Source organism: Nelumbo nucifera, chromosome 2 (genome assembly GCF_055504915.1).
Source record: "Nelumbo nucifera cultivar China Antique chromosome 2, China Antique-T2T, whole genome shotgun sequence".
Taxonomy (NCBI): domain Eukaryota; kingdom Viridiplantae; phylum Streptophyta; class Magnoliopsida; order Proteales; family Nelumbonaceae; genus Nelumbo; species Nelumbo nucifera.
The window spans coordinates 51,446,565-51,474,047 of record NC_142650.1 but is presented as its reverse complement, the minus strand read 5'-3'; the positions used below and the strand labels follow the sequence as shown (position 1 = coordinate 51,474,047).

Sequence of the window (27,483 nt, the reverse complement as noted above, 5' to 3'; positions counted from 1 at the left end):
TGGCCCAATTAAATAAAATTAAATGGGTTGGGTTCAACCCAAACCCACTTTAACCTAATCCAATTCGTCCAAACCCATTAATCTTATATTTATGTACTTAAAACAAAAAATAACTCTCACTTGACAAATAAGTTGGTCATAGTTTAGTGATAATAGTAGTTGCTATTTACACAAGTGGTGAAGGTTTAAATTACATTACATGCATGTTGTTTTTACATGAGTGGCGAAGCCATTTGATCGAACCACTTAGGTTCAAACCGATCAAACCAACTTGAACTATCTAATTGGATTATTTTTGAGTTAATCACATTAAGGGTGGTTGAACCGTTAAGATCTAGATCAGTTCGGTCAAACTAAGTCATACCGGTTCAGTCAATGGCAGATTGACTTGGACCGACCCATATCAGGTTTTTGGACAAGTTTGGGACCGAAACCGACTGGCTCGAAGCGAGTCAATAGAAGTAAATTGAACTGGTTTAGATTCGAGGTGGGTTGTGTGGATATGGATCGGACCAGATAATCCAAACTAGGCAAAACAAGCGGAGCAAATTTTGGGTCAGGCCGGATTGAGTTCCGTCCGTACCCTTTTCGGCTTCGAGTCAACCTAGGTCGGTCTACCTTGGGTCGAGTTAGGTCCAGACTGGGATGACCGACCCAAACGAACCAAATCAAGGTGATCGGGTCTTTTCATATTTAGACCAAGTTGAGCTGGTCTGAACTCGGGTCAAGTTGATTTGGATTTATGTCGACTTAGGTTAAGTGTATTGATTTGAGACAAAACTAATTTTAGTCAATAATTAATAATTAATAAAAAAATTAATACATTAACTATAAATTATTTCATTCAAATGAAGAAAATTAAAAAAAAAGACTAAAGAATTAATACTTGTATTTTTAGTGGTTAACCTAATGGTTATCCACAACCCAACTCATTTAAACTGACCCAATAGGTGATCAACCTATTTTCAACCCGCCAAATAAATGGGAAGGTTGGGTGGATTGAATGGATTGAGCGGGCTGGGTGTAAAATTGCCACCCCTAGCTGGATGGACTTAAATACGACATGCAATTGTCAACACTTATGGGCTGTCCTTCTCCAGATATGTCAAAGGTCATTCCTAATGCAAACAAATCTCCCAAAATCTCAACATAAGGCCTAGTTCAGAGCATGTTGATGTCGAGGTTTGTTTTTTCAAAACCTAAATCTAGATTTGTTGATTTGTGTGGTCATATCTCATACTACAGTGAATCTGGTTTAAGAGAACACCTTACATCACTTCCGCAACTCCCACAGAAAATTTATAGACAGCTCCCGTGACCCCAAAAATGCCATTGAGTGGATTCTTTTTATATGCACATCTCCCTCACGCCTACTCCGGTTCCAGTAAAGCCTTCCAAAGGCTTTCATATTCTTCTCTGTGACAAAAGGTTATTTTAGGATTTTTCGAAAAATAAATCGGTTTATAATGGAAAGTTAACGATAAGGGGGACTTAAGACAATACGTAAACATGTGAACGATTTATAATGAAAAGTTAACGATAAGGATAGAATTAGTGAATTAACTAAAATCATAAGGGTAGTTTAAGATAAAATGACTCAAAACTTCTGTCTTTCGTCTTCGAACCACGCAGAGGAGGAAATCTATTACACGCCAAGTAGCGAAGCTCCCGTCCGTTTCCTCAAAACCAGTTGAAATCCAGGAAAAGGGCAGGAGAAGACACTTCGACCTCCAGCTAATGCTCCTGCTTAGGTTTTTTCTAGGGTTTCTTGATCTTTGTACGAACCAGATTTTTATGTGACTGGAAGAGGTCGCTCTGTATTTCTAGGGCTTTTGCTTTTTTGGGCTTTCGCGACTCCCGATACGAAGAAAAAGAGAGAAGGGGGAGAGCAGCTATGCAAACGGAAGCTCGAGTAGGGGTCGTCGTTGAGGGAGGGCAGAGAGCTCTCAATTCTGGCCATGGAGCCTCGAGGGATGCTGGTGCTCGGAAGTTCGCCCACCAGCAACATCGGCAGCAACACCAGCAATCGTTGCATCAGCAATCGCAGATAGGAACGGTTTCTCAGTTACTCGCTGGAGGCATTGCTGGCGCCGTTAGTAAAACCTGCACGGCCCCTCTTGCTCGCCTTACCATTCTATTTCAGGTCGGTTTACCTAACCGTTCTTGTTGTTTTTCCTAAAAGCAGTCACTCTTTCTCTTAATTTCTAATTTTGTTCAATTTTCTTTTTCGAGGGGATGGTGCTTGGTTTCAATTTTATAAAGATCCATCTACTCCTATATCTGTTGGTTGGTTGGGGCGGTTCTTGTGTTATTGGTGCAGCGGTCTCTACAAAATTTAACATTAGTTGGAACATGCCAAATATTCTATTATGAATTTCTGGAGGTTTCACATATTGTGTTGTGCAAGGTGATTTTTTTTTGGTAGTTGTTCTATTTCAAAAGTGAATGTGCGTAAGTCATTAATCAGGATCAAAAGGGTAAAGAAACCCTCCATTCGGCTTAGGTTGCTAGAGGTGTTTGTTAGACAGTTCGGTTTCCTACCAGAAAACCAGTCCCATTAAGGGCTACAAGTGAATGCAACGTAGAATGGTTTTCTGGAAGTACTTTTAGTTTGAATATTTCCCATAAAAATCATTTGTTAGTGGCAGTACAAGGAGCATAAGTTATTGAAGTGTCATGGTTAATGGAGAGATTGAGATACAACGGATAGCTTGAGAATGATTAGTTTGCTCAAGCGAGGATGAGACATGGGTCTATGGTGGAGGTGTGGAGCTAAGACCTGAAAAAGAGGGAGTTTTTTGAGCTAAAAGTTTACAGTTTGTGTAAGGATGAATGTTTCTGTGGCCAGAATCGAGTTAGGTCTCCAAGTAGTTTTGAAAATATTTCCAGCTTGAACCAATGAATGGACAGCTTAATGTTTGAACTAGATTTTTCTTCTGGTTTGTTCCACAGTTTACTTGAGATAGTCTAAAAATCACTTTCAATCATGTAACCTGGGTGATCTTTAGTAAACTACTTGCCTGGATGGGTTGTGAAGAATTTTAGGAGTCAGGACTTAGCATATAAGGTTCATAAAAAATAACATATGATCGACTTTCTATGCTATCTTTAATTTTTATGATTTTAGTTAGACATAACCAATGAAAGAAATTGGAACACTTAATTCTAATTTTGCTCTCTCCATTTCACTGTTCCTTCTGGGCAGGGTTGTTGCTAAAGTCATTATCACATTTATCCAATCTATAGTTGAGAGAGATATTGTTTTGGTTGGCTTATTTCTTGGGTGGGTTCTTGGTTTTTTTTGATACCAAGGTCTTGTTTTGTTTGTACATCCTTACCATTCCTTTTTGAAATGAAAGTTACCTTTTCTCAAAAAAGAAGATAAAGGAATATGGATGTTGTTGAGTGAAAGAGGGAATGTGGATGTCAGTTGAATCCATAAAAGAAGAAAGATAAAGAAATAGCATCCAGTTAAAGAAAAAAAGCTGTATCAATGAGGGAACAAGTTAAAGAAGGCTGTCAAGAAGAGGAAGTGTGGCAAAAAATAGTTGGGAAACTGCTATCCTTGTCATCTGCACATTTATCAATAAACAGTGTTCCCCTTAGTTCTCTCTTTCATTTTGAAAACCTTTTTGTAATGACAAATGGGATAGTGGTTTAACGTTTATTTTGCATTCCCCATTGTATAGCCTCTGGTTGTACATGGGTTTTCTTTTTCTTTTCTTTTTTTTAATGAATCAATACTTTACCACTTCTCAAAAAAAAAAAAAAACGTTAAATGTCCCTTGGAAGATTCTTGTGAATCTCCTCTTACCTCCTGCCACATGTAGGAGCTACGTTGGTGCTGGAAAATATGTTTCTTAAGCAATACTTTGGTTTTGATGAGTTCACTTGGTCACAACACTTTCTTGCATCTCTATATCAAACACAGACATGCTAACAATCAAATGAAAAATGAAATCACCCAATGAGTGCATGGATTTTTCCTACCCTACATTATACAAAAATGCATGCACTGGCTGAGGAGATTTGGGGTGTGGGAAAGGCACACCCCAAGACTTTATTGGGTGATTTCATTTGTTAGTGGGTTATTTTTGTATAATGTAGGGTAGGAAAAATGCATGCACTCATATGACTACAATACGCCCCCTTGTTTGAATGCACTCATTTTTCCTACCCTACATCCAAGACTTTATTGTCTAAGATACGAGTATCAATCATTTGAGGAGATTTGGGGTGTGGGAAAGGCAATGAATGGAGTTCGTGTAGGCAGGTCAGTGGAGGAGATCCTTAAAGATAGAAGCAAAAAATCTCATGTTCGAAGAGATGAGAATCAAGGGGAAGGTAAGCCTGAAGGTAAGGGAAGCGAAAAAGGGTACAATATTGCTGGAAGGATTAGAAGTGATCGAGTGGCTAAGAGAGTTCATAGCTGGAGCCTGCTCAAAAGGTAAGCAGATAAACTGGCAGGATTTTAGTACATTAGAAGGGAGAAGATGCGTTGTTGAATGTAAGAGGAATAGAAAAGGTTTCTTCATAGCTTTGGCTGAATTTTTTGGTAAGGGACGAAGGCAACTGGTGTGTCTACCAGCAGGAAAACAGAACCAGGGTTGGGGGGAAGTTGACTGGTTGCTCAAAGAGTTCTTAGTCCAAAGAGTAGCAAATGATAAAAAAGCCTCCATAAGGGAGGAGAAGGCATATCTCAACAACAACAGGGTAGAACAAGGACCAGTGGTCATGGCAAAAACAAAAGGCCAATGCAGAATGGTGGGAGGTCTAGAGAGAGAGGAGTGGGATCGTAAGTTTGTGATACAAGCCAAGGAAAAGGTTAATGATTGGAGGAGGGTAGCTGACTTACTGGCAACCAGGTTGAAGCTGAAGAGTGTCTTCATAGTAACCCCCTTCGATAGCTCTAAAGCCATCCTAGATCCAATAGAGAATGATTTGGAAATATCAGCTATCAATGTTCAGGCTGATTTCGGATCATTCACAGTCTTTAAATGGAATCCAACATCCAACTCCAAGGATTTTTTTGTCGAAGATGGTGTGGTGGTGCGTGTAATAGGCTTGCCATTTCATCTATGGAAACAAGAAATAGCAGAGTCTATAGCTGTATTGTGTGGAGGAATCTTGAAAGGAGCTTTCTGGGGTGATCTTTACTCAGTAGCAATCCTGCTAAGTGGTGTGAAGCCAGAAGACATTCCACGAAAGATAGAGGTATGAACAGAGGGGAGCTTTGTCTCTGTGTGGTTAGCTTCCTCCATTGAAGCAGGGCTGTGGAAGGAGGCTTGTATGGTAGGAGGGGAGAAGGAGGAAGAAGAAGCATTACGTGGACCTGTAAGATTGGTTAATTCAAATGGGAAGGAATGTTTCACTAAAAAGGGCCAACAAGTTCTGGGAAGCCAAAAAGCTTTGGGGCAGTTGGAAGGTCAAACTTGGAGAAAGCAAGATAAGGATATGACAAATGGCAGATCCTTTGCGCAGGTGGTGTTAGGGGAAACAGACAAAAACTTACCAGTGGTGAAAGGGAGAGGGCTGAACCAGCAACCTCAGACAGGGAAGGTTGCTGGCTCGACCATTAAAACAGGGGGGCGTGACTTTTTAAGAGGTCACGTGGGACAAAAAGACTTAGAAAATGGGCCCAATCGAGTGGATCCCTTTTGTGGTGGGCTGGAGAAGGCAACTCAAGTAAAGGTTTTAAAGTTGAGTTCCTATAGTCTTGAGCCCAAGGCCCATTACAAGACAGATGGGCCGAGGGACACTTTAAGTAAGCATGTGACTGGGAGGAGGGATGAGCTGATAGACGAGACTAAGCGTCTATCTTCTTCTACCTCGAATCCCTCCTTTTGATCGAACAGGTCAGTCGCAAAATCTCAAGACTCTCAGTCTCGAGGCTCTCTACAGTGGGTTCCATCCAACCTGGCGAACCGTCTTTCACCAGATAGGCGCAACCCGAGATACTTGAAGCCTAGTGATTTGAACAGAACAGGGTCTGAAGATTGGTTGTGTGAACAAAACAGCAGTGACGATTCTGATAGAGACGAAACGTTAAGTTTGGGAAGTCTGTCTCCGAAAAGCAACAATGAATTACTTGAAATAGAAAGTTTGCATTACAGAGCTGTTGTTTTTATAGGAAGAGACTGAAGAGGTAGGTGGCGGGAAGACTAGAAATGGTGAAGAAAATGGTTCTAAAGTTGTGAAAACTCCTCCCTTCGTCGAGGGAGCTGACCCTGAGTCTAATGAATTATAGGATGTTGGTGGAGAGGGACAAGAATCGGCTATGAGGATGGATGTGGGTATTTTAGTGTTGGAAACACAGAGAAAGGTTTTCCAAGTGGGTAGGTCGTCAGGAAGTGATTATTTCACTATGTCTACTTCACAACCTTGTCCAAAAAGGGGAAAGGCCTTATAACCATTTGCCGCCTGTCAGCAATTCAATTCCAGTGATTCTAGTCTTACCCCCGTCCTACCAGGTATGGGTGTCAATTCTTTTATAGGTACTGACTTGTTTGCTATGCTTGTAACAGATATCCCAGCTTCCCATCCAAGAGGTTCTGATGCAAGAGAGAGGGTGATAGTGGAAGAAGGAGAGTGGGTGTTGGAAGGAAGTAGTAAGGGGGAGGCGGACAGAATTTGGGAGCTGATTTGTACAATGATGGAGGAAAAAAAAGGAAGGACTCTTAGAAAGATGTTGTAGCCAAAATAAGTGTGAGCAGGGTAAAATTCTTCCTCAGACATTGGCTGGAAAGGATGGAGAAAAGAAAAAGGATGGTTGTTGTATTAGGAAGGGGGGGGGGGGGGGGAAGGAACAAATAAGAAAAAAAGATCTGAAGTGGAAAGGCTAATTTCAGACATTGAGGGGGATTTAGAATTCAGTGGTAGAGGGGATAGGAGGAAGGGCCTAAAATGAGGAGACTATGGCCTTTTCATGGGTTTTTTGCTAGTTTGTCTCGATGAAAATTATTAGCTGGAATGTAAGAGGGTTAGGGAGTGCAAGAAAGAGAAGGGTGATCAAAGACCTACTCCGAAGGGAAAAACCCGATATTGTGCTGTTACAAGAATCCAAAATGATGGAATTAGATGAGAGATGGGTGTGGAGTTTTTGGAGATCTAGAGGTTTAGGTTGGAGCTTGTCTCCTTCTTGGGGAGCCTCGGGGGGGATCATAACACTATGGAGGGAGGATGTGGTGGAAGTAGTGGAAGAATTGATAGGCAGATTCTCAGTTTCCATTTAGTGTAAGAATGTAGAGAATGGATGTGTATGGGTCTTAACCAATGTTTATGGCCCTAATTCCTATAGAGAGAGGAATGGGATGTGTGAGGAACTATATGCAATCAAGGGGCTATGGGATGGTCCTTGGTGTCTGGGCGGGGATTTTAATGTCATTAGATTTTCTGATGAAACCAGTAATCCCCAACAGGTAATTTCAACAAGCATGAGGAAATTTAATGGTTTTATTGAAGAATGTGAACTGAAGGAAATACCTCTACTGCAAGCCAGTTACACTTGGTCCAACCTTTAGGAAACCCCTTTGTGTTCGAAGCTGGACAGATTCTTATTTAACCTTGCTTGGGAGAATAGTTTGGAAAACTTGGTTGCTAGAGCGTTACCTAGGGTCACCTCCGATCACTGTCCTATCCAAATAGGTATCGAGTCATTTTCTATATGACCCAAACCTTTTAGATTCGAAAATATGTGGCTTACCCATCCAGATTTTGTGAAAAAAGTGAAGGAATGGTGGGGTGAAGAGGAGAGGGGGGTAAGATGGAAGGGGATCAAGTTCCATAAGAAATTAAAAAGGCTGAGAGCCAAAATAAAAGAGTGGAATAGAGATCAGCTTGGTAGAATTGAGGAGCAAAAACTGTGCCTAATTTCTCGCATAGAGAACTTTGATGTAAAGGAATCTCAAAATGGGCTGACCGAGGAGGACAGAGTGTTAAGGAGACAATTGAAAAAGGATTTGGAAGAGGTGTTATTGAGGGAAGAAATCAATTGGAGACAAAAATCTAGACACAAGTGGATTAAGGAAGGCGATGGGAACATTAGATTCTTCCATGATTTGGCAAATGGGAAACAAAGAAAGAATCTTGTGACCAAGCTAGAGATAGGAGAGGAGGTAATTACCAACCAGGATGACATAGTCAGAAAATTTGTGGACCACTTCAAATCTATTTATAGAAGACCTTTGAGTGAGAGAGCAGTCTTGGAAAGGGTGGATTGGCCAAGAATTGATGATGGAGTGGCAAGGTGGCTGGAAAGGGATTTCGAGGAAGAAGAGATTAAGAAAGCTGTCTTTCTAATGGATAGATCCAAGGCTCCGGGTCCAGATGACTTTAAAATGGGCTTTTATCAAGACTGTTGGGAGGTGGTGAAAGAGGATTTAGTTGAAGTCTTTAAGGAATTTGTAGACAATCACACTATAAGCCCTGGAATTAATGCCACCTTTTTGGCTCTGATACCTAAGAAGAATGATGCCGACCACCCAAAAGATTTTAGGCCTATTAGTCTGGTGACAAGCATCTATAAAATTCTGGCTAAAGTGCTCTCATTGAGGATCAAATCAGTCATCCCTTCTATCATTAGTGAAACACAGGGGGCTTTCATTCAAGGGCGACAAATAACAGATCAGATCTTAATCGCGAATGAGTGTGTGGAGGAAATGAAAAGGTCTAGTAAGAGAGGATTCAAGTCTATTAGAGGTTATGCAAAATTGTGGGTTTGGGGACAAGTGGTGTAATTGGATCTTTGGGTGTATCAGTACTTGTCACTACTCTATTCTGGTAAATGGTATGGTGAGGGACTTTTTTCCAGCTTGCAGGGGTGTTAGGCAAGGGGATCCACTCTCACCCTTCCTTTTTACCTTAGTAGCTGATGTGATTAGTAGGATCATTACTAAGGCTGATAGTGAAGATGCCATTAGGGGTTGGAGAATAGGGAGACACCAAGTCCCCGTCACCCACCTTCAGTTTGCAGATGACGTAATGATCTTTTGTGAAGGAGGTCTTAGCGAAAAGGTAGCAAACCTAAAGGAGCTAATAAAAGGTTTTGAAAGTATCTCTAATTTGAGAATAAACCTGGAAAAGAGCTGCATAGCGGGTATAAATTTGGAGGTAGGGGAAGTCGAGGCTATTGCGGAGTGTCTTGAGTGTTCCACCTTTGCTTGGCCTATGTCATATTTAGGGCTTCCTTTAGGGGCAAATCCTAGGGAGAGTAGATTTTGGCCCCAGTGATAGAAAAGTTTGAGAAGAGATTAGCCTCATGGAAGAGGAATTATATCTCTTTAGGAGGGAGAATTACCCTAATAAGAGCTACCTTGGCTAACTTACCTACCTATTATTTGTCTGTTTTTAGGATACCAGTTAGGGAAGCTAGGGAACTGGAGAAGTTGATGAGAGATTTCTTATGGGAGCCGGGACAAGAAAAAAAGGATCACTTGGTTAATTGGGAAATTGTGTGCAGAAGTAAAGAAGATGGGGGTTTGGGACTTGGGAGGGTAACTAGAAAAAATCAAACTCTGTTAGGGAAATGGTTGTGGCGATGGCCTTTGGAAAGAGAGAGATTGTGGCATGAGGTGGTGGGAAGCATTCATGGGAGGTCAGAGAATGGATGGGATGCTGGTGTATTGAGGCAAGCTAACCTAGCAGCACCTTGGAAGGCTATTCACAACACCCTTCCTCAATTCCTCAATTTTATCAGGTATGAAGTTTGTTCTAGCAACTCTGTTCTTTTTTGGGAGGATATTTGGGTAGGAGACTCACCGTTAAAGGACTTGTTCCCTTCGCTATTTTCTATTTCTTTGTACAAAAAGGAGGTGGTCTCAAAATTTGTCTCACCTTTGGGAACACCCTTAGATCCTACTTGGGATTTTGGGTTTCGTAGAGGACTTGGGGATGATGAAATTGATTCTCTTTCTGCTTTGCTTGGTTGTCTTAATCAGGTTTGTTTGGATCCCTCCAAGCCAGATAAGAGGGTTTGGACTCCTAGACCCAATGGAACCTTCACTTGTGCTTCTTTCTTCAAGTCCATCTCTCAACTTTCTACTCACCAACCCTTTCTATCAAAAGAAATTTGGTGTATGCCAGTTTCCCCAAAAATTATGGCATTTTGTTGGGAAGTATTCCATGGGAAAGTAAACACTTTAGATAACCTACAAAAGAGAAGACCTTTCCTTTGTATTTCTCCTAATTGGTGTATCCTCTGTAGAGCTCACGGTGATGATTGTTACCATCTATTAATATCTTGTCCCTTTTCTGCAGACCTTTGGGCTTGGCTACTTTCGTTGTTTGGGGGTAGTTGGAGTCTACCAGCAGAAGTTCACATGCTCTTCAACCATTCTACCTTTTATTGGCCTACAAAAATAGGGAGAATTATGTGGAGATGTGCTCATGCTGCCTTGATTTGGACTCTTTGGGAAGAAAGAAATCTTAGAATCTTTCAAGAAAAGGAAAGGAGCAGCCAGGATTTGAAAGACTGTGTGTTAAATAGGGCAATACATTGGCTGAAGACCTTGGAAATCTTTCATCAATTCTCCTTTAATGACCTTTGGAGAAATTGGTCAGCAGTAGCGAGGTGTTCATCTCTAAAGGACAAATCAATTACAAGCTGGTCTCCTCCATCCGAAGGCTCACTAAAGTTGAACTTTGATGGAAGTAGCATGGGTAATCCATGTTTATCCGGAATGGGGGGTGCTTTGAGAAATGCGAAGGGAGAGATTTTGTTGCTTTACTCAGGTCCCTTGGGATTTGGGAACTCCTTCAGGGCAGAACTTTTAACTGCTGTACAAGGGGTGCAATTTGCAAACCAGCTGGGGGTACAACACCTAATAATCGAGGGGGATTCCAAAGTGGTGGTGGGTTGGTTGAAAAATTCTGAAGAGGCTATGTGGCGATACAAGAATGAAATGAAGAAATTTAGTTGGTTGACAAGGAATATGTTGGTCACTGTACAGTGGGTGGGGAGATCAGCAAATACTTTGTCAGATATGCTAGCTAAGCAAGGGGTAAATAGGGAAGAATTATTTTGGGCTCAGTTGTGATTCTTGTTTTTCTTTCCTAGTTTACTTGTAAGATTCAAGGAGGGGCTGCAGCTCGCACCTCTCGCTGGGATGATGTATGAACTCACTCTAAATTTGCTTCTGAATCAATAAATTTATTATTATTCATCAAAAAAAAAAATAGAGACTACCTCCTAAGGTCTGTTACCTTACCATGGCAATCAAGAAATGCCAAGGTAGCCTAAGATGTGTTGGGATGTGTTCACATGGTCACATTACTTCCCTGTGACCTTCGAATAAAACACTAGCATGCTTTTAATCAAAAGAAAAACCAAATTACCCAGCGAATGCATGCTTGGGTGATTTGATTTCAATGAGTTCACATGGTCACAAAACTTTCTTGTGACCCTTTATGAGTCATCGACATGCTAATGATCAAATTTAAAACCAAATCACCTTGTGAGTGTGTGCCTAGGTGATTAGGTTTTGATTAATCCACATGGTCACAAAATTTTCTTGTGACCTCTAATAAGCCACTAACATGCTAATAATCAAATTAAAACCAAATCACCTTGTAAGTGCATAGCTAGGTGATTTGGTTTTGATTAGTCCATATGGTCACAACACTTTTTTTTACCCTCCAATAAAATATAGACATTCTATCAATCAAATGAAGGGTGAAATTACCCAATGAGTGCAGCTTATTACCGCTAGCCCAAGTGACACATTAACTACCCGCTAGCATATGATAAAATGGAGACTACCTCTAGGATCTAGTACCTTACTAGGAATATCAAGAAATACGAAGGTAGCCTAATGTGAATTACACTTTTATGTGGCCTAAAAAAATCCTAGTTATGCTATAAGTCAAAGGGTAAACTGAACCACCTAGTGAGTGCGGATTCTCACACACCTAGTGAGTGAGTGGTTGGGTGGTTTGGTTTTCATGAGTTCACATAGTCACAACAATTTCTTGCGACTGACCATCCAATAAAACACAAAATGCTGCTATCAATGAAATGGAAAACCAAATAACCCAACGAAGGTATGTTTGCTGTTGCTACACTAAATGATACAATAACAATTAACTATCATATAGAATAGAGGCTACCTTTGGGATATACTACCTAGTTATGACAATCAGGTAATAACAAGGTAGCTTAACATTTAAAGTTATGCCTAGGCGGTAAGGCACTCACGGAGGGTCGTCTCACTTAATTGCCAATATATTATTTACATGGTGCTCTTGGATACTTTCACATTCTTAACTTTCTGAGATTGTAACAACAAAACAGACATTATCTTTAGAAGAAGAAATTATTGCAATTGATTGATGATATCTTAACTTTCTAGGCTTTGGTGAGCACCTTGCTTGCTTTTAACAAGATTGTGATGGCATCTTTGGAAGAATTGCAATTGTTTCAAATTTCATGCTTTTATTTTGGTGTTTGGTGTGCATCCTTCATTTCAAGTTAAAGTTCCTATAAACTTGACAGAGTATTCACATTTATGGACTGTTTAAAATTTTTTAACTCCGTTCTGGCAAATGGAATGTTTATCTACTTAAGGCCAGTCATCAAGTCTGCAAGGTGAGACCAGGTAACAAGGTACTGCTTGTTATGGGCCCGCGAATAGGATCTCGTCACGGGTCGGTCCACGGGAAAATCTCCTGTTTTCCCTTGTTCCTCCCTGCTCTTGATGAACCTATCTTGGCGCCTTAATGGTGATTTGTCCAAGAGATCACCTAACTCTCCTTGCTCTCTTTCTTGACTGAAATTTTCGATGCCTTTTTTCAATATTCTCAGCTCCTTAAATAGGAGATTACAAGAGATAAGAGTCCTACTTTTAGGAAGACTCCTTGCTAATTAGGAAGACTCCCTACTAATCTATCCTACTGAACTGATAAGATAAGATAAGATAAGACTCCCTTAATCTATCCTACTGAACTGATAAGATAAGATAAGACTCCCTACTAATCCATACTACTGAACTGATAAGATAAGAACATTGAATAGATAAGACTCCTACTAATCCCTGCTACTGAAAGCAGAAAAGGTAAGAATACTGAACAGATAAGATAGGATGAGAACACTAAATTGCTGCTGCTGAGAACACTAAATTACTGCTGCTGCTGCCGGCGCCCACCAGTTGGGCTATGTTTTTTTTTTTTGACAAATAAGACAATTTATTCGATGTGATTCATGTTGCTATGTACTGTGTTTTCAATTTTTTTTATTATTATTTTGTATAGAAAAATACTAATAAAAGCAAATAATAATGAATTTTGCATAATGCATGTAGAGGGGGGAAAAGGATGCATCCAAAGGGAGGTGGTTGGGGAACAAAGGGAGGTTTATAAGGTAATTGTTGATTAATTTTGATGGTTATTCTCTAGTCAATCCTGTCAGTTGGATGGTGTAGGTTTCCGTGAAAACCCTATTGGTGATGCTGATTGGCTTAAAAGACCAATTAAAAAGCAAAGGTGCAGGCCATTGCGGGTTTATCTGGGGATAAAGCACCTCGCCCAGATGGATATCCTGTCAAAGGTTGATTGAAGAATTCTATACCTATGGATCCATCTCTGACTATTCTAAGAGTACCTTTATTGCTTTAATTTGGAAATTGGGAGGTTGGAGCAAATCAAAGATGACAGACTCATCCATATCCATAGTATGTATTCTACAAGATGATTGCCAAAATTCTTGCTACAATTGAAGAGTGTTCTTCCTCATATCATTTCTGTGGCTTAAGGTGCTTTTGTGGAGGGTCAGTAAATGGTAGCTAGTGTTATAGTTGCCACGAATTTGTCAACTTCAAGATGATTGCCAAAATTCTTGCTACAATTGAAGAGTGTTCTTCCTCATATCATTTCTGTGGCTTAAGGAGCTTTTGTGGAGGGTCAGTAAATGGTAGCTAGTGTTATAGTTGCCACGAATTTGTCAACTTGAGGCTGTAAACTAGGAAGCTGGGCATTGGGTGTAACAATGTAAGATTGACATGGGGAATGTTTATGACAATTTTAACTGTTTTTTTTTTTTTGTGGGTTATACGCTACAGTAAAGTTCTAAATGGCATAAAAGGTTGAAAGACTGTGTTGTCTTTCTGGGTTTTCCCCCTCTATCTTAATCAGTGGTGCAACAGGCCACTTTGATAGGGCAGTTCTGCCATTCCTGTTTTTTTTTTTTTTTTTGATCCTGTTGGTAAAAGCTCTCAATTGGTTGGTTCAGAAATTGGAAGTCATTGGCCTTATAGAAGGAATTGCAGTGAGCCCAGGTGGTCCTAAGGTGTCACAGACTCAGCTTCAGTTCACCAATGACACTATTTTTTTTGATATGTGAGATATCTAATGTGTCTTGGTTTGTTTTGAAGTGATCTTGGGTTTGAGAATTAACTTGACAAAAAGTAAGGTCTTTTTTTGGGAAACTGGTAATGTAAAGTCTATGGAGTAGGAAAGGTTGAGAACATTTTTGAAGTGGCAACGGCATTGTGCTAATTACAAATTGAAGATGATTTGAGACCCAGTGATTGGGTATTTAATAGGTAAGTTGGCCAGATGGAAGAAAAGCCTTCTCTTTGAAGGAGGTAAGCTTACTCTTAAAAGTGCCATGGCCAACCTTCTGGTTCATGCTGTTATTCTCTGTGCTTGCTTCAGTGGCTGAAATTCTGGAAAATAAAGAAAGGTTTTTTTTGTTGGGTGATCCTAATGATGTTTGATGAAAAAGAAATATCATCTAATGGAATGGACAGGGATTTCTTATCCAAAAGAACAGGACTTATTGGGTGCAATTGGAAGCCTTCTTCAGGTCCTGATGGTCCTAGTGTGGAGGGGCGTCCTAAGGCATTTAGTTAACTTAGAGAAACTCACCTCCTTTCGTATTGGTGAAGTAGGAAGATGCTTTTCGGAAGAGACAATGTCAATCATTCACTAGCGTGTTTGAATTGGTTTGTGATAAGTAGGAAACCATTTTTGAGTCATATGAAGTGATCGCTAATGATTGATTTGGGCACCCCATCTCAGATGGAATGTCATTGACTGGGAAGGGAGATACTTTGATCTCGTTGCTAACTGCTAAGTTGAATTCAACAAATAAGGATTACTATAGAGGATGAAGACAAAAGGATTTGGAGTCTGAGCCATTTTCTTGGTAATTGGTAATGGATTTATCAAAAGCAAAAGAAGAGAGCTATACAATGAAGGCTTCCCAAACAGAGGTGTGAGGTGCAGCCTCAGTTACAAAGATTGAATTACAATTTAGCCCACCATAACTGATTTCTATGCACCCCTTGCTTAACTAACAAGTTTGCCCATTTGCCAATCTCCTTTCTCATTGAACTCTAACAGTCATGTTTGTAGTCAGCCATTTAAACCGCTTCACTGCTTCCCTATAAGTCCAAATTACTGAGTCCGTTCCTTCAGTCAGTCAACTATCAGTTTAGAGTCCCCTTCAATTAGTAGCTTGTCATAATTCAGCTCTCTAGCAATCTGTTCTCCCAGCAAAACTGCTTGAAACTCAGCATGAACCGAATCCCCCATCTTGCCAGGCTTGAGAACAAAGCAAGAACATGGCCTTTGCATTCCTGAACACTCCCCCAATTCCCGAAGGCCTTGGATTGCCTAGGCTGCTGCCGTCGAAATTTAGTTTTATGAAACCTTCTTCAGGAGGCATCCAAATTACAGTAGGTCTTTCCTTAACATCTGAACTTTACTGGAGTATTCTTGGTTAAATTCTTTATGTGACTCTTATAGGAGAAATAAATGTCTTTTCTTTGTAGTGGATTTGGTGATCTATTCTTACTAAGATCTGCTTTTTCATGTGGACTGCATACTCAATACAACACTGACCGTTTATAATCTTATTAACAAGGGGAAATACTATACCAAATGTTTGTGTTCTATGTGCCTTTGCCTTGGTGTCAATTCAGCACCTCCTTATTCACTGTAGAATTTCATCTTCAGTGTCATGGCATTTTGTCAAGCTATTTGGCCAAGAATGGATTTCCCCTTTCACTAAAACCCCTAGCAGATGAGGAAACCACTCAATACACCAGGTTACAAGGGAACTTGTGGAAAGAAATAACAAAATTTTTGAAGGCATAAGAAGAAAATTTAGTGATTGGAATCATTTAAAGAACCATAGCTTCATTGGCATTGATTTAGCAGAATTCAGAAGTCTTAGGTTTTCTGACTTCTGTAATGGGTGTAGTTCCATGGTGTTTGGTACATAGACGGGGCTGTTATTTCTGTAGTTCATGTGAGGGAAGCTTGGTCCTCACTCTCTATCATGGGCTTGGCCCTTCTTTGCTTTGTTGGCAATAAAATTTCTTTCGATTATCCAAAAACAGAATTTTTTTCCAATTTTTATCACTTTATTGAACTGCTTGAACAATGGACAAGAGCACTGATCCAAAAACGAAACAAGACCACAGGAAGTACTATGTAGGCTTACTAATAGCAATCTTAGTAATGAAATTTTACCCCTCCCCTTGCTTCTTCTGTACCTTTCTATTAACTCTTTAGTAAAAGTTGCTGTTATTGATCAGAAATATAGTAATCTTAGTAACCATACTTGGGCACAGTCTAGTTGTGAAAGAGTTGGCTTCTCTACTGTTCTCCATACAGATTACTGGTTTGCTCATTTGTTGACATGATGTAGTTTAGAGTTTAAACAGGTGTATGCAATGTTAACTCTACTTTTTCTAAATTCAAATCAGTAAAAGAATGCATGTTAATGTGAAACATACAAGTATAAGACACCATTTGAGTTCTAGTTTGTACAATACATTTTGCATTTTTCCTCTAGTTTGTTTTCCACTTGTTTGTGTGAGAGGAATATTAAAAAGAAAATTAGTGAAATTGGATTATACTTCTTTTCAGCTGTTTTGGAAGTTAGATGATGTTATAGAAGTTAGAATACCACTTTTAAACTCGCTGCTAACACATTGCAGATTATCATTCTGTTCAGTTTCACATTCCTTCTAAGGTGGTGTTTGATAACAGCTGAAATAGGTGCCAAAAGTGGAATGCAGAAAAGTTTACAGACTTAGAATTGGCTTAAGCCCTGGGGCATTATTGGTATATGATAAAATTTTCGAGGTAAAATAATCACCCCAATGCCTGTGCTTCATTATTCAGCAATTAAGTAGGTCTCCTATTTCAGCAGTTACCAAACACCACCTAAGTTTTAGATGAATTCTCCAAACACCACTTCCATGGTATTGTTTTATAATTGTATTGGTTGTAGAAAGTATTCTCCCTTATTTCAGTTACTTATTTCACATCATATGATCTCTTAGGTGCAAGGTATGCACTCTGATGTTGCTACACTGAGCAAGGCTAGCATATGGCGTGAGGCTTCACGTATTGTTTACGAAGAAGGTTTTAGAGCATTCTGGAAAGGAAACCTGGTTACTATTGCTCATCGTCTGCCATATTCTTCTGTCAGCTTCTACGCTTATGAACGCTACAAGAATGTCAGTACACACTTTCTTTGTTTATGCCTGTATACAGCTGAAATGGATTGATATTCTTATTCTTCTATAATTCTTGCAGTTACTACAGTCAATTCCAGGACTAGAGAGTCATAGAGAAAACATCACTGCAGACCTTTGCGTGCGTCTAGTAGGTGGTGGTTTAGCAGGAATAACAGCTGCATCAATCACATATCCATTGGATCTTGTGAGAACACGACTTGCAGCTCAGGTAATATAGGCTTACAATGATAAAGATGCTATTTATGATATTCGTATTAGGCCATAAGCAGCTTCCAATATTTATCTGCTTTTGATGTTTTTTGTAAGAATTTTCTCTATGTTGAGTTCAGGATGTTGTATTTATATGTATAGATGAATAAACTCTTAACCCAACTGTAAATATGGTAATAAAGCACAGATTGACAAAAGCCTTAACATGCCTCTTTGGGTCAGCTGCAGAAAGTCTGTTCCATAAGCACATAAGTGCACGGGCCATGTCTTTAGACATTGTAAATCTTTAGATATTTGATGCCGCCTCTATCAATGCCCTCTTTGGTCTTGGTTTTGCATCTTTACATCCTTCTCCTTCCAAATCACTTCTCATTGGTACAGTTACTTGCCATTGTTTTTTTTTTTTTTTGATAATTGAAATAAGTTTATTAATGAGCAATAGACAATAGTACAAAGTCCCCGAGTAGAGGCACGAGTTGCAACCTCTCCAGGCTAGTTAAGTACAAATTTCAGATTACTAATAGTTTACAAAGTAGCACAAAAAAGGTCTTCCCTGGAAACCCCCTGTTTGGCTAAAGAATCAGCCATAGAATTAGTAGACCTGCTAACCCATTTTACCTCAACTCTCATATTGCTGGTTAACCACTTTACTTGGCCTTACACAAGGAACACCAATTTGGGGAAAGACAGAGAGGGTCTCTTTTTCTGTAAGTTTTCCAAAGTATTGATTTTCCCATAGTAGACTTCCCAGCAGAATACAACAATTTTTGGGGGAATAGGTCACGCCTAGACTTCTTTTGATCAAAAGAAATAGGGTCCAAGCAAACAGATTCTAGTAAATGAATTAGCTCAACAACACAACTCGACTTACCATCCCTTAACCCTCTACGAAAACCGAAGTCCCAGTTTAAAGACAAGGGGGTTAACGGGCTTGAGGGAAAGTTTGCAATTGGCTCATTTTTGTGATGGGAAAGGGAATAGAGCAAGGGGAAACGATCTTTGAGGGGTTGAGTACCCACCCAAATATCCTCCCAGAATAGAATGACATTACCAGAACCAACATCATACCTGATCAAACTGAGGAAGCGAGGGAGAATACCATGTATAGCCTTCCAAGGTGTCGTGAGGGTAGCTCGACGAGATATCCCGGAATCCCAACCATTTCCAGAGCAGCCATGGATGCTTTCCACCACCTCATTGCCATAATCTCTCTCTCGGGGCCATCTCCATAACCACTTCCCTAAGAGGGTACATTCTTTAGCACTATGTTCTCTATCCCTAGACCCCCTTCTTCCTTTGGTTTGTTAACTATCTCCCATCTAACCAAATGATCATTTTTCACCCCTCTTGGTTCCTGCAAAAAATCCCTCAGTCTCTTCTCTAGTTTCTTAGCCTCCCTTGGAAGAATCCTGAACACTGAAAGGAATTAGGTTGGAAGATTGGAAAGTGTAGCCTTAATTAAAGTCAGCCTACCCCCTATTGAGATGTAATTCTTTTTACAAGCTGCCAAGCATTTATCAAATTTCTCCACAATAGGGGCCCAGAAACTACTTTCTTTAGGATTAGCTCCTAAGGGTAGCCCTAAGTATGTCAAAGGCCAAGAAGAAATGTTGCAACCTAAGCATTCTGCAATGGATTCAATCTCCCTATTCTCCATATTTACTCCTGCCACACAACTTTTATCAAAGTTTACCCTCAAGTTGGAGACACTCTCAAAGGTTCTTATTAGATTCTTAAGGTTCTCCACCTTACTTAACTCATTCCCTTCACAGAAAATAACAATATCGTCAACAAACTGAAGGTGAGTTATTGGAATGCCTCTGTTTCCTATTCTCCATCCCTTTATTTGGCCCTCCTCATCTGCTTTGGAGATCAATCTACTGAAGACATCAGCAACAAGAGTAAAGAGGAAAGGGGAAAGTGGATCACCTTGTCTTAAACCTCTATTGGTTGGAAAGAAGTCCTTAACCACTCCATTCACCAAAACATAATAATGACAAGAATTTAAACATCCTCTTATCCAATTACACCATTTATCCCCAAATCCACATCTTCTTGACACCTCCAGCAGGAAACTCCAATCCACTAAATCATAGGCATTCTCCAAATCCAGTTTGTAGACAAATCCTTTTCTACCCGATCTCCTCATCTCTTCTACACTCTCATTTGCAATAAGGATATGATCCGTAATTTGTCTATCCTATATGAAGGCTCCTTGTGCTTGGCTAATGAGAGAAGGTAGAACTGCTTTGATCCTCCTAGAGAGCACTTTTGCCAGAATCTTATAAATGCTTGTCACGAGGCTGATTGGCCGAAAATCTTTGGGGTGTTTGGCATTAGTCTTTTTAGGAATTAAGGTTAGAAAGGTGGTATTGATTCCAGGACTCACAACATGTTTGTCCTCAAATTCTCTAAAGGCTTCAATTAAATCTTCTTTGACTATGTCCCAACAATCCTGGTAAAAAGCCATTGTAAATCCATCTGGACCCGGTGCCTTAGTCCTATCCATAGAAAAGACAGCTTGTTTAATTTCCTCTTCCTTTATCATTCTTTCTAGCTATCCCGTATCTGTTTGGTTCAAAATTGGCCAATTCTCCTCCCCCACTATTAACCGATTCTCTAAAGGTCTCTAAAAGATTGATTTGAAATGATCCACAATCCTACTAGCAATCTCCTCTTGAGACGTTATCTCCACACCATCAACCTCTAGCTTTAGTATCAAAATTTTCCTTCTTCTCCCATTAGCCATAGCATGAAAAAATTTGGTATTCCCATCCCCTTCCTTGATCCACTTATGTCTAGATTTTTGTCTCTATGAAATCTCCTCCCTCAACAAGATCTCCTCTAACTCCTTTTTCAATTTCCTTATTTTTTCTCTGTCTTGCTCACCCATCATTCCCTGGGATTCTTTTGCATCTAAATCCTCAACCTGAATCAATAATCTAGCTTTTACCTTCTCCACTCTTCCAAATTGATCCCTATTCCATTCTTTTATTTTGCCTATCAACCTTTTTAATTTTTTGTGGAATCTAACCCCATTCCATTTCACTTCTCTCATCTCTTCACTCCACCATTCCTTAACCTTAGGCAAAAAATCTGGATGTGTCATCCACATAATCTCAAATCTAAATGGTTTGGGTCCATTACCAAGATGTTCTTGTCCTACTTCTATAGGGCAATGATAAGAGGTTATCCTAGGTAGGGCCTTAGCCACCAAACCTCTCCAATGGCTCTCCCAACCCTCATTAAATAGGAACCTATCAAGCTTCAAGCAAATTGGGTTTTCTTGGAAGTTGGACCAGGTGTAGGTAGCCTGTAGTAAAGGAAGCTCTCGTAACTCACAAGAATTAATGAAGTCATTGAACTTTCTCATACTAGTTGTGATGGCCTGCCTGTCTGGGATTATTTGACTCAGTCGTGAATCTTATTGCATTAAAGTCGCCCCCCAAACACCAAGGGCCTTCCCATAAACCTTGAATTCCATGAAGCTTCTCCCATAACTCATTCCTCTCTCTGTGATTATTTGGACCATACACATTTGTTAGCACCCAAATGAAGCCATCTTCCACCATCCTGAATTTTAGGGATACAGTAAAGTTTCCTATTAACTCCTCTACTGGTTCTATGAAGTCCTCCCTCCACAATGTTACTATTCCCCCTGAAGCTCCCCACGACGGAGCTGAGCACCATCTTACCCCTCTTATTTTCCAAACCTCTCTAACCCATCTCCTATCCAATTCAGCTAATTTTGTCTCTTGCAGCATCACAACATCAGGTCTTTCTCTCCTAAGTAATTCCTTAATCGATCTCCTCTTTCTGGCACTGCCCAAATCCCTTACCAACTGATTATCTTCATTTACCTTCAAGAATTTAGCCCTCCAGTATCGGGTTCCTTCATTTAGAACCCTTTTTCCTTTCCCCATCTCCTACCCAATTCAGCTAATTTTGTCTCTTGCAGCATCACAACATCCGGTCTTTCTCTCCCAAGTAACTCCTTAATCAATCTCCTCTTTTTGGCATTGCCCAAACCCCTTACCAACTGATTATTTTCATTTACCTTCAAGAATTTAGCCCTCCAGTATTGGGTTCCTTCATTTAGAACCCTTTTTCCTTTCCCCTCTGCCACTGAACTCGATATCCCCTTCAATGTCCATTATTAGTCTCTCTACTTCAGACTTTTTCTTCTTTTTCCTACTGAGCCCTCTAGTTACTTGCCATTATTGCACTTGGCCAAACCATCTTCGTTAACTTTTCCTCATCTTGCAACCTTTTAGGCTACTCCTAGCTTTTCTCGATGTGCAATTTCTTAATTCTATCCTTATATTCATGTTCATCCATCATAATGACCTCATCTTAGTCATTTTCTGAACAACATTATTTCTTTATTTTCCAACACTCCATTCTGCATGACATTGCTGGCTTATATCTTATGACACTTTACCGGTTCCATGGGACGTGTTGTTTTGGAGTGACAGTTTTGTCACTCTAAAAAAACACACTCCTGGCAGTTTGTTCTTGTTCCAGAACACGATATTTCATGGTGACAAAATGCATCCAAACGTGTTGTTTTGGAGTGACAGTTGTGACAAAATGCATCCAAACATATTTCTGATCCGTGAGAACATTCGGAACACGAGAAACGTTCCCATGGAACGATACCAAACAGGGCCTTAGGAATTGTACCAATCTTACTCCCAATTAATGCTATGCTAATTTGGTGAGACTGGGCAATCTGATCCAGTGTTTTAAAAGGTGAGGGAGGTGTATGCCTGGAGGCGCTCCCTAAACACCTTGAGGCGTATGCCAGAGGCGCTGACACCTCTGAGTCGTACACCTTAGGTGCAAGAGGTGTACGCCTCATGTGCTTTTTTCATGAGGCGTGCTAGAGGCGTATGCCTCATGTGCCTCATGCACATCTTATATAAAAAGACAAAAAAAAAAAGAAAAAAGAAAAAAAAGGAAAGGAAAGAAAAAGAAAGGAAGGGAAAGAAAAAGAAAGAGAAGAAGAAAAAGAGAAAATGAAAGAAAAGATAATGGGAAAGAAAGTGGTTTGCCCCCTGCCCCTCCGCTTCGACAAGACCCCCCTTTCAACTATTGCTATGCATCTTTATTCTTCTTAATATAAAAGATTTTTATTAAAAATAAAGAAAAAAATGAGATCCCCCCTTCCTCCTCCTAACCCCCCTCCTCTTAAGGAGGCTTACGCCTCTTGCGTTCTGAACTACGCCTCACGCCTCTGGAACGCCTTGCGTCATGCCTCCACGTTTTAAAACATTGATCTGATCAACCTACCTTCTTTGCCATCCCTGCATCTATCCCTCTTCAGTCTCAGCAATCAAGGCTATATCATATACACCATGCCTCTTCTTGTAAATGACCATTTTATCCATCAGTAATGCATATGGATATGGGTTAAGTGTTGACCTTTTTTTGCACTAACCTAACATGTCATTCATATTCATTAAATGAAACTAATATGTAATTCTATTTTTCCAGACAAATGTAGTTTACTATAGAGGCATGTGGCATACACTTAGTACTATCAGCCGAGACGAAGGTGTTGTTGGCTTGTATAAAGGTCTTGGAGCAACTTTGTTGGTATGCTTCTTTTGTTTCCTTAATCAAGTGGTTCTCTTCTCTTCTTTATTACTCTGACTGTATAGTGAAACTCTATGCAGGGAGTGGGCCCTAGTATAGCCATCAGTTTTTCAGTTTATGAGACCTTGAGATCTTTGTGGCAGTCACAGAGGTGGTTATTTCTTTGTAATCAAATTCAGTTGGTGAAGTGGTCTTATTGTTGAAAGCTTCATATGCCTCATGCATTATCTACTCTAATCTAACTCTTATTATCCAGGCCTCAAGATTCTCCTGTCCTTGTCAGCCTTGCCTGTGGCAGTCTTTCAGGAATTGCATCATCAACAGGTAAGTGATTTAAAACCTAAAACCCATCCATTCTTAAGGAAGTGAGATACCTGAGTTGCTTGCTGCCAATGTTGTTGATATTACTGATCAAGGACATGAAAATAAAAGACAAATATATGATTTCTATTCCTAATCCACAAGATGAAGCCAAATAAAAATCTGGCCAAGGTGCTATTTTGGTTTAAGTTGGTTTGATTAGTAGATTGATCTAGTTGATCTGATAAGATAATGTGATTTTATATCAAAGAAAAAAAAGGTTTGTACTGTAATGGTGCCTAACAATATTCTACCTCCAATTCCCTCTTTGCCATCAGCAGTGACATACTTCCCCTCAAAATGATCTCATGATTGGATTCTTAAATGATCTCATGATTTGACTGTGGTTGTTTTTAGGTGTATGTTCCATATGGTATACTGAGATTGTTCGAGTTGGATTTATGAGTATATGAAGATTGACAGAATAAGGACAATGTCCTTATTACTCCGTTTTATCAAATTATGGTCCTGGCTACACTACAGGATATGGGTCATCCTTTTTTGGATTCTTCTGTTTCTATCACTATTGTTTTTCAGGCCACAAGTTGCCTCATGCTGTTGGCTGTTGCTAATGAGTTGCATCCTCTGGGTTGTCAAAATTTTCTATTTTTCATGTAGAGAAGAAAATTTATCCACTTGCTAATTGGGTAGCACAGTTTTGATTAATGATCATAAAATAACCAATAGTGTTTTTGGGTAATAAATAATTCATAATGTTGAATTTTTGTGTCTATTTCTCTTCTTTGATATTGACTTTAAACTCAAGGTTCAAAGTAGGTCAAGGGGTGTATTGGTACTTTGAACCTTGCACCCATCCTTTTTTTAGTTTTTTTTTTTTCAAAAATAGGTCAGGGGGCAGGTCTTAGGCCTGTGTACCCCCTGAAATAGGTCAAACCCCCAAAGCTTTCTGATTTAGTGTTTTGGTAACTCACCGATATGTGACGTGTTTTTTTTTATCAGTAACGACAAATTTTACTAAGATTCTGAAACTTTAATTACAAGAGAGGGGGGAGGTAAACTTTCTTTACTCCCCCACCAGCACAAAACAAAGGATACAAAATTAGAAATGAACCCAAAAGAGAGAACACCTATTCACCCCTTGCTTGGCTAACCCATCAGCGAGTGACTTGGCAGTTCTCTTTACCCAGCTGTACAACCTCATTTACAAGCATGATGCTAGACTTCTGGATTAAATGAAGCTTAATAGTAACTCAATGCACTTGTTACTATTATCCCTGAATCCTAATATACTGATGTTTGGTGGCGGTTTTAACATTGGACCAAGTCATGGTCAAGTTAGGGGGGAAGGGGAGAAGGGCTGTTTGAAATGGTACAACGGAGCTCTACTGAATCAAAGATGAAAAGCCACAGGTTTATGTGGTTATTCTTTAAGTGTGGTTTCATCAAGAAATTGTTGAACTGTGCAATATAACAATAAATAGAATAATCAGATTTTCAAAAGAATTAATGGTAACTGTGCAATTCAAGGGGTGCAGATAGTGAGCTAAACTTGAAAAATGTGGTGATTGAAGGGGATTCAAAAGTGGTGGTAGAATGGCTAAAGAATCCTGAGTCTATAATTTGGTGCTACAGGAGTGAAATGAAAAAACTTACATGGCTAACCAGGAATATGAATTTGAGGATCCATTGGGTGAGGAGATCAGTAAATGGGATGGCGGATGCTTTGGCTAAAGGGTGAATGATATAAGAGGTAGCAGCTTTTGCCTCTCTAGGGATGCTTGTATAGATTTTACATAAAGTCTATTAATAAAATTAAAATTATTTATAAAAAAAATGGTAACACTTTGTAATAAAGTAACCAGTTTATGTTTTTGGATGTCTAGCAAGTATGCTTGTTTATTTACTTATTTATGTTTCTTTGAATCACATGCAGCAACATTCCCTCTTGATCTTGTGCGGCGGAGGATGCAGTTGGAAGGGGCAGCTGGTCGAGCCCGTGTATATAAGACAGGCCTATTAGGTACATTCAGGCACATTATCCGAACTGAAGGCCTCCGTGGCCTTTACCGGGGGATCTTACCAGAATATTACAAGGTTGTGCCAAGTGTGGGCATTGTCTTCATGACATATGAGACTATAAAGATGCTCTTGTCAGAGGTTCCTGCCGAAGACTAGAGTTTGTGGCTTTTTAGGTTTCTTTTCAGCAATCATCTTGGCCATCCAATGGAACTGGTCAGGTTTGTTAACGGTAGGTAGGTAAATGAAGAGTTCGTTTTTGGTGCCGCGAGGAAATTCCATGGTGGTAAATTTTGTGATTGCCTCCATAAAACCATATTTTCCCATGTATAGATAGATAAATAGGAAAACAGTTGAATCATATCAAGTGTATCAAGCGTATTTAGTTGTTGACTTCAGTATTCATTGATGATCATTTTCATCACAACAGTTTTGTTGGTCAGTACTCAAAACTTGTATTTTTACTTGTCTAAAATTTTTCTCTTTAATTTCTGAAAAATGGAGCTCAGAGTCTTTGAGAGTGGACAGAACTTATTCTCTCTTCTTATCATTGAGAAAACTTGAGGGTTCAGGACAGTAAATTTTGTAATTAATTGTCGATAGTGCTTAATGAAACAACAGCTAACAATGGGGGCAATTGACATTTCCTTTACTAGAAGAAAATTGATAAAACAACAGCTGAATCTGGGAAAGCGTCAACTTCTCTCAAAATTATTTATTTATTTTTTAGATTTTAACTTCAAGTGGTCTGTTAACCAAAAGAAAAAAATTACTAGATATGATTACATGATTAAAAAACCAGTTTTCTTACAGGTGAACATGCATATGAGATATGAGCTGTTGGTTTAAATTCGGTGTCCAGGAAGCATTGTTACAGGCACAAGACCGCTTGGTTTCTAATTTGGCATCTTCCACAATCTAGCATTTGTGGAATTCATTCTGTATTGGTGGTGTGAGAAAATGATTCAGAAAAGTAAACAACGTTCTGTAAACATTTAGAATTTGGATCAGACCCATACAACGCTCTTCATTTACCAATGTACAGTTTGAGTTGCATTAGATTCCATTTTTCAAGAACATTCTCTCTGAATCATCATTTCTCCAGGTGATTATATTCTTCCTTTGGCTAAAGAAAATACGAGTTTTCCTTTTCTATTATCCAAAATTCTTTTCTTGTGCTACTTGGCATCTGCTTAGCATTCTTCCAAGTTTTGATGTCAATGGCAAAATGGGTATTATTGGGTATTATTGGAGGATGGTAGAATGTCCAGAATCCTCAACTTCTTGTGACAAACGTGGGTGACCCAGTTGTAGGGGCAATAGGATCCCCTGCAAGCAAAAGCTCTGCACACTTTCTGAAAGAATAGGAATTCAGCTACACATTGGGATCATCTCCCCATGTATTTCAGAGTTCTTGCTGCATGAGATCTGGGTTGGTTGAGATGGTCATTTTGCACCTCTCAATTAAAAGCGCATGATCAAGACTCTGGATCTTCTACCCACAAGAACTCTAGGCACACCTACTAAACACTATCCCCATGTATTGGGAATATCTCCCATGCATAATAACATGTAAGAACGTGAAATATTCCTTATGTGGCTGCAATCATATATGCATAGGGGTGGGTAGAAAATCCGGACTCCAAAGATCAGAATTGGGATCTGCAATCATGTATTGGGAATATCTCTTGTTTGTCTTTTCTCCCAGGTTCCCCTTACTTTCCTTTAGCGCCGGTTGTCATCTTCTGTCGTTTGACGTTAGTTTTGGTCGACGGTTGTCCTCTGATGACCTCTCCCCTTCCCTTCTCTGTTACGGCCATGCTAGAAGGCCCAGAACTGAGAACTTTTTCTCTCA

General features: G+C 39.7%; 1 protein-coding gene across 1 annotated transcript; it reads left to right on the top strand.

The window, feature by feature from the left end:
• Nucleotides 1-1,557: 1,557 nt before the first annotated feature.
• On the top strand, nt 1,558-26,127 carry LOC104601135 (uncharacterized). The gene is made up of 7 exons (XM_010264352.3): nt 1,558-2,143; nt 17,286-17,462; nt 17,542-17,691; nt 23,190-23,291; nt 23,372-23,442; nt 23,548-23,615; nt 25,546-26,127. The coding sequence occupies exons 1-7, from the start codon at nt 1,895-1,897 to the stop codon at nt 25,785-25,787; spliced, it is 1,059 nt and encodes a 352-aa protein (XP_010262654.1). The 5' UTR covers nt 1,558-1,894; the 3' UTR covers nt 25,788-26,127.
• Nucleotides 26,128-27,483: the final 1,356 nt, after the last annotated feature.

Coding starts and splice junctions, on each gene's coding strand:
- LOC104601135 (XM_010264352.3), top strand. CDS start 1,895: ATGCAAACGGAAGCTCGAGTAGGGGTCGTCGTTGAGGGAGGGCAGAGA. Junction 2,144..17,285: donor GCCTTACCATTCTATTTCAG/GTCGGTTTACCT, acceptor ATGATCTCTTAG/GTGCAAGGTATGCACTCTGA. Junction 23,616..25,545: donor AGGAATTGCATCATCAACAG/GTAAGTGATTTA, acceptor AATCACATGCAG/CAACATTCCCTCTTGATCTT.